Genomic DNA, 12,802 nt, shown 5'->3' with positions numbered 1-12,802 from the left:
TTAAAAATTTTAATTCCAAATTTCCCTCCCTCTCTCACCTCCTCCCTCCCTAAGACAGTAAGCAATTTGATATAGGTTATGTATGTGCAGTTATGGAAAACATATTTCCATATTAGCCATGTTGTGAAAGAAGAAACAGACCAAAAGAAAAAAAACCACCAAAAAAAAAATAAAGTGAAAATAGTGTGCTTCAATCTGCATTCAGACCCCTGCAGTTCTTTCTCTGAATGTGGATAGCATTTTTCATCACGAATCATTTGGAATTGTCTTGGATCATCGTATTTTATTTGTTTTCAGTGTTCTATGATCACTTCCATGTATCTTAGATTTTCCCCCTCCCTCTCCCTCCTTCCGCCTCCCTCCCCACTCCCTTCTTGAGACAGTTTTATATAGGTTCTACACATACATTCCTATTAAATACATTTTCACCTTAGTCTTGTTGCATAGAAGAATTAAAATGAATGGGAGAGATTATAAAACAAACCAAAACATAATACAAAAGAAAGTGATCTGCTTCATTCTGTGATTGAATTCCATAGTTCTTTCTCCGGATGTGGAAGGCATTTTGCCTTAAGAGACCATTGGGAATTTTTGAAGTCCTTGCACTGCAATGAAGTACTAAGTCTACCAGAAAAATTCCTCTCACACTGTGGTTGTTGTTGTGTATAGAGTTCTCCTGGTTCTACTCCTTTCACTCAGCATCAGTTCATATAAGTCTTTCCAGGCCTCTCTGAAGTCTTCCCGTTCATTATTTCTTATAGCACAATAGTATTCCATTACATTCATATACCACAATTTATTCAGCCATTCCCCAATTGATAGGCATCCCCTTAATTTCCAGTTTTTGGCCACCACAAAGAGAGCTGCTATAAATAATTTTGTACATGTGGGACCCTTTCCCATTTTTATGATCTCTTGGGGATATAGTCCTAGAAGCAATATTGCTGGGTCAAAGGGTATGCATATTTTTGTAGCCCTTTGGACATAGTTCCAAATTGCTCTCCAGAATGGCTGGATCAGCTCATAGCTCCACCAGCAATGAATGAGTGTTCCAACTCTCCCACATCTTCTCCAACATTTATCATCTTCCTGCTTTGTCATGTTAGCCAATCTGATAGGTGTGATTTGGTACCTCAGAGTTGTTTTGATTTGCATCTCTCTAATCAATAGTGATTTAGAGCATTTTTTCATATGACTACAGATAGCTTTAATTTATTCCTCTGAAAATTGCCTGTTCATATCCTTTGACCATTTGTCAATTGGGGAATGATTTGTATTCTAGTACATTTGACTCAGTTCTCTACATATTTTAGAAGTGAGGCCTTTATCACAGACACTAGTTGCAAAAATTCTTTCTCAGTTTTTGGATCACTGTATTGCTGAGAAGAGCTAAGTCAATCAGAGTTGACCATCATACAATGTGGCTGTCACTCCTGATCACCTCTTTTTTAAGACCTGCTCTGACTACCACAGCCTCCGGTGATCTGTTCCTTTCTCTGAGCTCTCATAGACTGTGTCATTCATTAGACTTTTACCATATATTGCTGTGTTCTTAAGTTAGATACTTATTACCCCAAATAGACTCTGAGCTCTCTGAGGGCAGGGACTAGATCATCTGTCTTTTTGCCATCTCCCATAGGTGCTCAGCGCAATAGGTAGCATATAGTAGGTGCTCCAGAAAACTTGGCTGAATGACGAACTAATGCACCTGACTTTTCAGTATTTTCTTTTTTTCAAATAATTGATTGATTGATTTCATTTAAAAGCTTTCTTGATGCCTTGTGTTTCTACACTAGAGTCATTTCATATTTCTCCTGTCTCCCCTACCCCAACCAACCCTTCCTTATAACAAAGAGATAGTAATGAAAGGAAACCAGCCAACATTTTGCCCTATTTTCCAGAGACAGAATGGAGGAAGCGGAAGGCATCTCGGAGAGGAGCAGAAGAGGAGGAGGAGGAGGAGGAAGACGATGACTCAGGGGACGACATCAAGGCTCTAAGGGAGAGGCAGAGAGAGGAACTCAGTAAGGTAGCATCCCACTTGTTCCTGGGCCTCATGTCCATATTTCCCCTTAAACCCTATGGCAGCTCCCATCTGGTCCATCCTGGAAAAGCAGCCCATTTAGAATGTGTGAGGAAGGCTTTTTCCTGCCAAATGTTACATAATGTTCCTGAGGGCAAGGAATGTCCTAAAAATACTGCCTGGACTCGGTACATTTTTTTTCCTACTTGGGACAGAAGCATAGACAAAGTGGGATGAGCAGGGCCAGGCCAACAGCTGCCTGATCCTTTGAAGGGATGAAGGATTGGGCAGAGGGAGGACATAATCAGTATCCAGGTCGGAGTTAGAAGGGGTAGAAGACGCAGACACATAATCTGAGGTTACTCCAGGGGGTTTTGTTGTTGGCATTGAATCATTTCAGTCATATCCAACTTTTTTGTGGCCCCATTTGGGGTTTTCTTGGCAGAGATACTAGAGTGGTTTGCTATTTCCTTCTCCTTAACAGATAGGGAAACTGAGACAAACAAGGTTAAGTGACTTGCCCAGGGTCACACAGCTAGTAAGTATGAGACCAGATTTGAACCCATGAAGATGAGTCTTTCTGATTCCAAACCTGGTGCTCTATCCACTGCACCACCTACCTACAGGGTCACAATCCAATTGAATTTGACAAACATGTACTAAGTACCTGCTGTGTAGAAAGGCATCCTACCAGGTGCTTGGCATAAAAAAAGACCAAAAAAAATGGCCTCTGTCTTCTCGGAGACTGTATTCTTCTGTGTACTGGGGAGCAGGGAGAGGAGATACTGTATGTATATAAATAAATACAGTTTAAAAAGGGAGAAGTAGTAAAAATTGTGGGGTGCAGAACAGACATCAGGAAAAACCTAGTAAGACAGTGGGCACAAAACTGTGTTTTGAAGCCACCTAGGGATTTTACAAGCCTGAAGTGAAGAAGAGGGAACACCTGGGGGACAACTGGGACAAAGACACATAGGTGGGAGATGGGTACAAAGAACTATGCTTCCCTTTTCTGATCCTTGGTTGGGGATAAGGACAGAAAAGATGGCAAAGGTATGAGGTCCTCCTATTAGCCAGGGTAGGTTCTATACCCTGTCCTCACAGAAGTCAAAGCCATGATATAAGAGATCATGGGACAAAAATAAGAAAGTATATAGAGTTTAGGGGCACCCACAAGAATTTCCTGTCTATGCCTGGCATGGCACCTATTGGACCTCTATATCTGTCCCTTCTAGAAATGGTACAGAGGAATCCCACGTATTGGGATCCATTCACAGTCTTCTTCTTCCAGGTTACCTCCAACTTGGGGAAGATGATCCTGAAGGAGGAGATGGAGAAGTCCTTACCCATCCGTAGGAAAACCCGCTCCCTGCCTGACCGAACACCCTTTCATACATGTAAGTTTTATTGAGGGAATCCTGGATCCCAAGTCTCCCACTCAGCGCTGGGGACCAGAATCTATAGGCCAACAAATACTTATGACAGTACTTGTACTAGGGGTCTGGTCTTTTGTACTTCAGCAGTAGGACTCAGTACTATTGAGCACTTAATGCCTAGTGTGTTTAGCTACTGCTGAACATACAAGACCTGAAGAAAATTTGCTATCCCTGCTCTTCAGAAAGTCATCCCACCTTGGGGGAGGGAGATAAGACTGCACATGAAAAATAGTATTGGACAATAAAAGACATGTAACTAAGGGCTAACTCGTGTTCCATAAGCATTGTGTACTGTAGTGTTACAGAAGCAATGGATATGAGAAAGAGCTGGAGTGATCAGGGAACCAATCAATAGATAATACAAATTAGCTAGAATTTATATAGCCTTTAAGGTCTACAAAATACTCAACCTAAAAAGGAGGTAGGTGCTATTATTTCCATTTTATAGATAAGGAAACTAAGGCAAAGAGCTGTTAAGTGACTTACAAGTCCAATGCTCTTTGCTGCCTGAATCAACAAACATTAATGAATGAATTAATTAATTTTGAACTTTTAGATATCTTTTATATTTGGATCACCCTTATTTCTGAATATCCTTCTCTTTCCTTATACCCATTCTCCTCCAGTGAATCATCCCTGGTAATAAAGAATATATGTATATTTTTAAAAAATTGTTCAGTAAAACTAACAGATTAACTGAGACTGGCAGTAGATGTAATGTTCCCTACTTAGTTCCCTATCTCTGCTAGGAAGGAAAAAAGTGCATCTTTTCAACTCTTCTTGTGGTCAAAGTGTTTACTCTGCACATGTATTGTGCTAGGTGCTGGAAAAGATACTAAGAGAGAGAAGATGTAGCTCCAAACAATCCTCCATCTGACTCTAACCCACAAGTCTTTCCGTCTCTCGCTCTGCCTTAACCTCTCCCAAACCTTTGTCCAAATAAGATCTCCAATCTTTCCTTCCCTTAGTATTTCCTCAAGCCATTACCCCTTTTCTGATTTCACTTTCCTCCCTTTCTAGTTGTGATCAGTTCAACTCTACCCTGTCTTATAGCCTCCAAACCTTGCTTCCTCATCTATTCCTTGCCAAACTCCAACCTAGGATTAGTGCTACCATCTCACTCCTCTGATCCTATTTACATACTGATGAGTGGAGCTGGAGGCGATCACAAAACTGAGCTGATAGGATTCATTAGGACTTTATGTTATCTAACCTCAACTGGGCCCTCACTGCAGCATGGCAATCTTTTTACTCCTTATCCTGTCCCACTCCTCACATAGGCTTTCCTAAACCTTTTTTCTCCCTAAGCCTCCCACACTTCTCTCTCCAACACCCTCTCCCCCCAGCTGAGAATATAGGACCCATTTGCTGTGAGCTTTTCCTTCTCTCATCTTCAATTCAAAATCTCTCAACATTGCTTTCCTCCTCTGCTTCAGTCTCTGATAACAATGTAACTCTCTCTGTTGATCAAGGTCAACTCCTCATGGTCTGCCCTTCATCCCATCCCCATCCATATTATTACCCTCTCAGTTATACTCCCTTTTTCTCTCTAATGTTCAGTCTTTCCTAACTACTGGTTCTTTCCCTGCTGCCTACTAATATGCACAAAATTCCCCAATCCTTAAAAAAAAATCTTCAATAGATCCTACTGCAATAGAGTCTACCCTTGTGGGACCATGTCAGAGGATTGGATACCCTCAGATCTTACGACTCCCTTCCCTTTCTTTGCCAAACTCCTAGACAAAGCTGTCTGTACCCTTTGCCTCCACTTTTCTCGGTCACTACTCAGCCTTTTGCAATCTAGTTTCCTATGTCATTACTTAACTGAAATTACTCTCTCCAGAGTTACCAATAATATTTTAATTGTCATACCTTTTTGTTTTTGTTTTTCTCATTCCTCATTCTTCTTAACATTTAGACAGAATTTGACACTGTTGACCAGTGTTAGACCACTGTTGATCTTTCCCCCTGTACATGTCTTCTCTGAGTTTGGGTGGGGTTTTTTGACTATTCTCTCTTGGTTTTTCTTCTTCCATGTCCAAAGACTTCCTCTCAGTCTACTTTGCTGGCTCGTACCTCCCCCCAATTATGGGTATACCCTTGGACTTTGTCCTGGGCCCTCTTTTCTGTCAGTCAACTACCATTTACTATGCTGTATACAATATTTACTATGCGCCAAGCACAGAGAATATAAATACAGTAGAAAAAAAGACAGTCTCTGCTTTCATGGAGCTTATATTCAAATGGGAGGAAGACGAGGCATAAAAGGAGTTTGAAAACCAGAGGGGAGAAGACATGAGTACTCTGCCTTTGGGGCCTGGAGAGGTGTGAGGTGCATGTAGTCTGGGTGCCTTCCCTAAATGAAGGACAAGTCCACTCAGAAGGAGAGTCTGCAAAGGTATAGAATACTGCCAATGTAAGGATTTCATGACTGGAGTGAGGCTTGAGGGTGAAGAACTTGGGAGTCTAGAAGAGGAAGGACAGAGTGCAGTCTGGAGATGACCTTTTCAGATCTCATGAGTTGAATGATCATTTCTATGCAGATGTTTGTACATAAACATATGTGTATATATATATATATACACACATATATACATATGTATATAAACATATATATGCATACATGCATGCATGCATCCATCCCAGTCTCTCTCTTAAAATTCAGAATGGAATCACCAGCTGCTATCAAACATTTTGAACTAGATGCCCCATAAACACCTCAAACTCAGCCTGCCTTATCAAATCCTCCCAACTGTTCTCTCTTCCAAACTTTCCTATTTCTTTGTAAGAGCATCACTATATTCCCAACCTCAGGGTCATCCTCATTTTCTCACTCTTCCTCATTTTATATTTACAATCAGTTGCCAAATATTGCTGTTCTTACCTCTTCAATATCTCTCTCACTCATTCTGTGCTCATCATTCACAAGCCACCATCCTAGTTCAGGCCTTTGTGACCTCTCCCCTGAACTTTTGCAGTAACTTCCTAGTTGATTTCCCTGCCTTAAGTCTCTCCCCATTCCAATGTGTCTACTTCACTGCTGGCATAATTTTCCATAAGCACAGATCTGCTCATGCCACTCCCTTACTCAAATAAATCCTATTGGTTCCCTATTGATTCTAGATTAAAATACAAATTCTATGAAGCTTTTAAAAGCCTTCACAACCTGACCTCAACCTCCCTTTTCAGCTTTATCACACAGTTTTTCTATTCCTATATTCTACATAACTAGGTAGCACAGTGAATAGAGAGCTAGACCTGTCAGGAAGACCTGAGTTCAAAAATGACCTCAGACATTTACTAGCCAACCTCTGTCTGCCCCAGTTCCTCATCTGGGGCTATAATAATAGCACCTACCCATCAGGGTTGTTGTGTGGATAAAATGAGATAACATCCGTAAAGTGCTTTGCAAACTTCAAAGCACTATGTCATTGCTAACTATTATGACAATCTATATAGCCAAGCAGTCCTTCCTCCTCCTCCACACACACTTGATTACATCCTTGGCCTTGGTGTCTTTGCACTGACCCTCCTCCATGACTAGAATCCATTATTCCCTCAATTCTGACTCATGGAAACCATCTCTTCTTTCAAGACTGAGCTCAAGCATCACCTACTGAAGCCCTTCATGTCCTACACACACACACAGCTGCTAGTGACTCCCTCTCCACAGTACTTTTTATCTATTTCGCATTTATTCTTAGCGCACTTATTTATACACATATTATCTTCCCATCAGAATGCAAGTTCTTTCAGGGAAGGGACAATTCCATTTTGAAATTTGCATCTCTAGTTCCTAGAACAGACTGGCACATAGTTGTTTTTTGTTGTTCAGTTATTTTTCAGTCATGTCTGACTCTCTGTAACCCCATTTGGGGTTTTCTTGGCAGAGATACTGGAGTGGTTTGCCATGTCCTTCTCCAGCTCATTTGACAGATGAGGAAACTGAGGTAAACAGGGTTAAGTGACTTGCCCTGGATCACACAGCTAGAAGTGTCTGAAGACAGATTTGAACTCAGGAATATGAGTCTTCCTGACTTCAGGCCTGGCACTCTATCCACTGTGCCACCTACCTGCCCCTGGTACATAGTATATATTTAATAAAATACCTGTTAATTCGTTAATTTAGTGATTCCTTTCTTCAAGGGGTTTATTGTCTTTTTTAAAAATGAAGATCCACCTTCTCTCTTTCTCCTTCCCCTTGTCTTTTCTCCTTCCCCCTCCCATTGAGAAAGCAAGAAAAACAAAATCCCCATGCACAGATATAGTCAAGCAAAACAAATTCCTGTATTGGCCATGTCCCCTCCCACCCAAATGTTTCGGTCTGCACTATGAGTCCATCACTTATCAGCAGATGAGTAGCATATTTCTTTATGAGTCCTCTAGAATTATCGTTGGTCATTGCATTGATCATTGTTCCTAAGTCCTTCATAGTTGTTTGTTTTTAAAATATTCTTGTCATCGTATAAATTATTCTCCTGGTTCTGTTCCCGTTATTTTGCACCAATTCATACAAGTCTTCCTAGGTTTCTTTAAAATCCTTTCTTACAGAACATTAGTATTTCATCCCATTTATATACCATAACTTGTTCAGTCATCCTCCAAATGATGTCTGGGCACTCTTTCAATTTCCACTTCCTTACCACTACAAAAAGAAGTGCCATAAATATTTATATACACAGGGGATCTTTTCTTCTACCTCTGATATCCTGGAGGTACAGACCTAGTAGTGGTATCACTGGGTCCAAGGATATGCACAGTTTAATAGCTTTTAGAACATATTTATAAATTACTTTCTAGAATGACTGAACCAGTTCATATCTCCACCAGTAGTGCATTAATAACCTGTTTTCCCATAGCCCCTCCTGCATTTGTCATTTCTCATTTTTGTCAGCTCTGCCAATCTAATGGGTGTAACATGGAACTTTTAAGAGTTGTTTTAATTTGCATTTCTTTAATTATTCCCATTTTTTTTCATTCTTTCCCTTGAGATTCTTAACCTTTTGCTCCTCCAGATGAATTTGTTATTATTTTTTCTAGTTCTATCAAATAAAACTTTGGTAGTTTAGCTGGTATGGCATGAAATAATAAAATTAATTGAGGAGGTGTTTATTTTTATTATATAGGTTCAGTCTACCCATGAATAATTAAAATTATTAAGATCTGTATTTATTTGTATAAAAATTTTTTTATAGTTGTGTGCATGTAGTTCCTGTGTGTGCTTTAGGAAGTAGACTCCTAAGTATTTTTAATACTTAGCAGTTCTTTTAAATGGAATTTCTCTTTCCATCTCTTTCTGCTGGATTTTGTTGATAAAATATAGAAATATTGGTGATTTTGTGGGTATATTTTATATCCTGCAACTTTGCTGGAGTTGTTAATTATTTCAGTTTTTTTAAAATAACTATTCAGGGTTGTCTAAGTAAGCTATCATGTCATCTTCAAAAAGTGATCATTTTGTTTCCTCTTTGCTTATACTTATACCCTCAATTTCTTTTTCTTGTCTTACTATTATAGCTAGCAATTCTAGCACTATATTGAATAGTAATAATAATAATGAACAGTCTTGCTTTATCCCTGATCTTATTAGAAAGGCCTCTAGTTTGTCTCTACTACAGATAGTACTGATTCTTGCTCTTAGAAACTATTTATTATTATTAAGGAAAGATCCATTTCTTGCTATGCTTCTTAATGTTTTTAATAGGAATGAACGTGGGCTTCTTATCTAATGGGGGACTAAGATGTAAACACAGATAACTATAACATACAATACCACACACAAATGGATTAGCTAGGGGCAAAGCAAAGTGCTATTTACTAATATGGAGGATCAAGGAAGCCTTCTTGGAGGAAGTCCTATTGAGGATTGGCTTTAAAAGATTTATAAGAACAACCACAGTGTGTGAGGAATTTTTCTGGTAAACCTAGTACTTCATTGAAGTGCATGGACTTAAAAAATTTCCAATGGATTCTTGAGGCAAAACACCTTCCACATCCAGAGAAAGAATTATGGAACTGGATCGCAGACAGAAACAGACCATTTTCTTTTGTATTATGTTATGATTTGTTTTGTTTTATGGTTTCCTCCATTCATTTTAATTCTTCTATGCAACATGCATAGAACCTATATGTAGAACCTACGTAAGACTGTATGTAGTCTCAGGAAGGGAGTGGGAAAAAGAGGGAGGGAGTGGAAAAAAATCTAAGATATATGGAAGCGATTGTCGAACACTGAAAACAAATAAAATAATTCAATTGAGAAAAAAAATAAAAGATATATAAGAATGCAATGGGCAAAGATAAGAGAATTCCAGGCAGAGGTAGCAGCCTAAGCAAAGGCAAGAGAATCCAATGTATGTTGGGATAGAAAGAGGGGACTGGTGCTTTCAGCTGAAATGAAGCTTAGGAACAGGGAGTAAAGAGAAATAAGACAGGATAAGGCTGGAGAGATAACATAACATCAGATTGTGTAAGCCCAGGAAATGGACTTTGAATTAAACAAATATTGAACTAGAACTCAGCGTTATAGAGCAAGGTAAGGCAAGCGCATTTATTAAGCTCTTCCTATGAATGTTTGACATGACCAGATGCATAGGGAAGGCTGTAGGGAGAAGATGGGATTTGAGCAGAGTCTAGAGGTTTGGAGAGATAAAAGGAAAACAGGGCAGGCATCCCAGACACTCCTCAAGAATGTTCCTCCTTTCGGTGTGGATGGGAGGAGGGGGGAGAGGAAAGGGGGTGTATATGAGATATAAACCAAAAGGGCTCTCATCCTTCCAGTCCCTATCTCCTAAGTGACAGCTTTATGGTCTCTTTCTGTCTTCCAGCCTTGCACGCAGGAACATCCAAGTCTTCCTCACTCCCAGCCTATGGTCGGACCACTCTCAGCCGGGTAAGGCCCCAGGATGTCAAAGGGAAATAAGTGAGGGATCCCTCATTTGGGGGCAGGGGAAACTCCCTTATTCTAATGAATACAGATGAGAAACACTTCTAGATCCTCCTCTGACCCTATTGTGTTCTTTCCAGCTACAGTCCACAGAGTTCAGTCCATCAGGGAGTGAAGCAGGGAGTCCAGGTGAGCAAAAGAGGACCAGGTCCTGGCCACTGGGGAGGGAGGTACTGGCAGCCTCCTTGCGGTGCCTATGTATTCACTAATTTCCTCTTCAGAAGAAAGTTGTGATGAAATGGAGATGGGCAGTGGAAGTTGGGGGAACTTGGGTCAAGTAAAAGGTCTGGAGGGCCTGCCTGGTCCTGGGGTTCTCTCTGAACAATGGCTATTTTCTTCCACAGGTCTTCAGGTGAGTGATCTCCGGAAGGGAGCAAGATCCCTGCCAGGAACTTGGAGTTCCCAGAATGTCACCTGGGAGGTGGGAGGGAATGAGGGGGCTGAAGAGCTGACTGATGAAGAGGAGAAAAGCCCAGGGTAGGGCTGGGGAAGTCTCCCCTCCCCAGTCTGGCTCATGGCGACTTTGGTCCCCTGCAGAATGGAGAGGGCCAGAGGGGGAGGATGGACCGGGGGAACTCCCTGCCTTGTGTGCTGGAGCAGAAGGTGAGGGGAAGAGCCAGGGAGCTTCTGGGCCTGGAGGGTCGGGGGAATGTCAGTGGGGATTAAAGCAATCAGAAGATGGGGGGAAGGGCTGGACTAATCTTACCTGGAAGGACAACAGGGGACATGGGTGGACAAGAGGGAGAAATGGCATGAGACACAAATGTACCCTGAAAGTTGATAAGAGGTTCTGGCAATTTGGGGACTTTGAGACTAAGAGTCCTAAGAACCCAAGAGTCTCTCTCCCTCACCCCCAACCCTCAGCAGATTTATCCTTATGAGATGCTGGTGGTGACCAATAAGGGACGTTCCAAGCTGCCTCCAGGTGTGGATAGGATGAGGCTTGAGGTACGTAAGACCAGATATACTGGTTGTCATTAGGGGAGGAGGGTTGCACAGGGGACTTGCTGGGCCTGAGCTCTCCTGTCTCAAAGTGCAAGACAGACAGCTGGCTGGCAAAGAGAGAAGGAAAGTCTTGGATAAAGCTGTTTGCACACTGTCTCTTAAGATACGCCCGTATGGTCTCCCCTTACAGAGACACCTATCAGCAGAAGACTTCTCAAGGGTGTTTGCCATGTCTCCTGAGGAATTTGGCAAGCTGGCTCTGTGGAAACGCAATGAGCTCAAGAAGAAGGCCTCCCTCTTCTGATTGCCCTCACCCTCTCTTTGACCCAGCCCCAAACATCTGCTTCAGGGCTTTGGACATAGGAGTTGTGAGATCCCAAAGTACCTTCTTTCCCTGCTGAGTGGGAGCAGCTACCTCTTAGGGAAGTGGAGGGGTGGGGTGAAGAAGAGGTAGACAGGGTACCCTAGGGCAGAGGGGAAGAAGATGGGTAAGGCTAAGACCTCTATAGGTCATGGGCCTAAGAACCAGAGGCTTTCTCTCACCCGTTGATGGTTCTAGGTTGACCTTAACTCCTTTAATCACTCTTACTTTCCCACCACACAAGGCAGACCTAGGCCTGGTACAAAAAGGGTTAATGTTTGCCCTGGTTGAGGGCCCAGACTCCACTCCCACCCCTACAACCAGGTATTAAAGGCTTAATATTTGCTCCAATCAGGTACTAAGAAATGGGCTAAAAGAAGGGAGGGTAAGGGATGTGAGAACAGAGAAGGTGGAAGGCAAACTCCGATAACTCCAGGATTCTTCATGTGGTGTCTACAAGCACTCTCCAGACTCTGTTTCCCTTCCACTGGGACTCCCTTAGAGGCTGCTGGAGTCCTAACCCCAAGCTGGGGAGCTTTCTTCTAGCTCAGTCTGCTCTGTTTCCCACTACCCTAAGCTCTGGAGACCCTTGTTACAGCTTTTTGCCTCCTCCGATGCCCTGGCTTAGCTGGGGATGTTCTGAACACAACCTCTCACTCCATCAACAGCTTCAAGTCAGAGCCTCATAGAATTCTGGTTTCTGGCACTGACCCAGCCACTGGGGACAAGCTGCAGGGAAGCTTCTACATGTTGCTGCTCCCAGGCCTTTTACAGGCACCCACTCATCCCACACTGAGCTCTTAAAAGAATGTAATTTATTGGGGCACTTCCTAGCTGCTCTCCCCACCTAATCCACCACCTCCCCCCATCCTCATGACCACCCTTCACAACACTCCTGCCTTCTCATCTCTACAAATTATATATATGTATATATATTTTTTTCTGCTCGGGCCTGGGCTTTCTTCCTCCCCAGACTGTGGCACCCTTGACCACTTTGTGCGTGATTATGCTGGGGATGGTGGAGGGAGAGAGGGAGAGGGAACTCTGATTGGAATTAAATGACTGGATCAGGCCTTCAGGTCTACTAATTC

The 12,802-nt window shown here is 42.1% G+C and overlaps 1 protein-coding gene across 12 annotated transcripts in view; it reads left to right on the top strand.

Annotated features, from left to right (window-relative positions):
• The window catches only part of DMTN (dematin actin binding protein), a 50,437-nt gene extending 37,653 nt beyond the window's left edge, over positions 1-12,784 (top strand). For 8 of the 12 annotated variants that reach the window (XM_072634937.1, XM_072634934.1, XM_072634932.1 and 5 more), the window contains 5 exons: positions 1,902-2,029; positions 3,315-3,420; positions 10,287-10,351; positions 10,486-10,534; positions 10,750-10,971. In XM_072634937.1, coding sequence (XP_072491038.1) covers positions 1,902-2,029; positions 3,315-3,420; positions 10,287-10,351; positions 10,486-10,534; positions 10,750-10,886 — 485 coding nt within the window. In that variant the 3' untranslated portion in view covers positions 10,887-10,971. Of the gene's footprint in view, positions 1-1,901; positions 2,030-3,314; positions 3,421-10,286; positions 10,352-10,485; positions 10,535-10,749; positions 11,009-11,269; positions 11,354-11,540 lie in introns of those variants that run through there. The other 4 variants (XM_072634939.1, XM_072634938.1, XM_072634940.1 and 1 more) reach the window with 2 other exon arrangements.
• Positions 12,785-12,802: the final 18 nt, after the last annotated feature.

The sequence above is a fragment of the Notamacropus eugenii genome, chromosome 1 (assembly GCF_028372415.1).
Source record: "Notamacropus eugenii isolate mMacEug1 chromosome 1, mMacEug1.pri_v2, whole genome shotgun sequence".
Taxonomy (NCBI): Eukaryota; Metazoa; Chordata; class Mammalia; order Diprotodontia; family Macropodidae; genus Notamacropus; species Notamacropus eugenii.
This window is presented reverse-complemented; position numbering and strand designations above follow the sequence as displayed.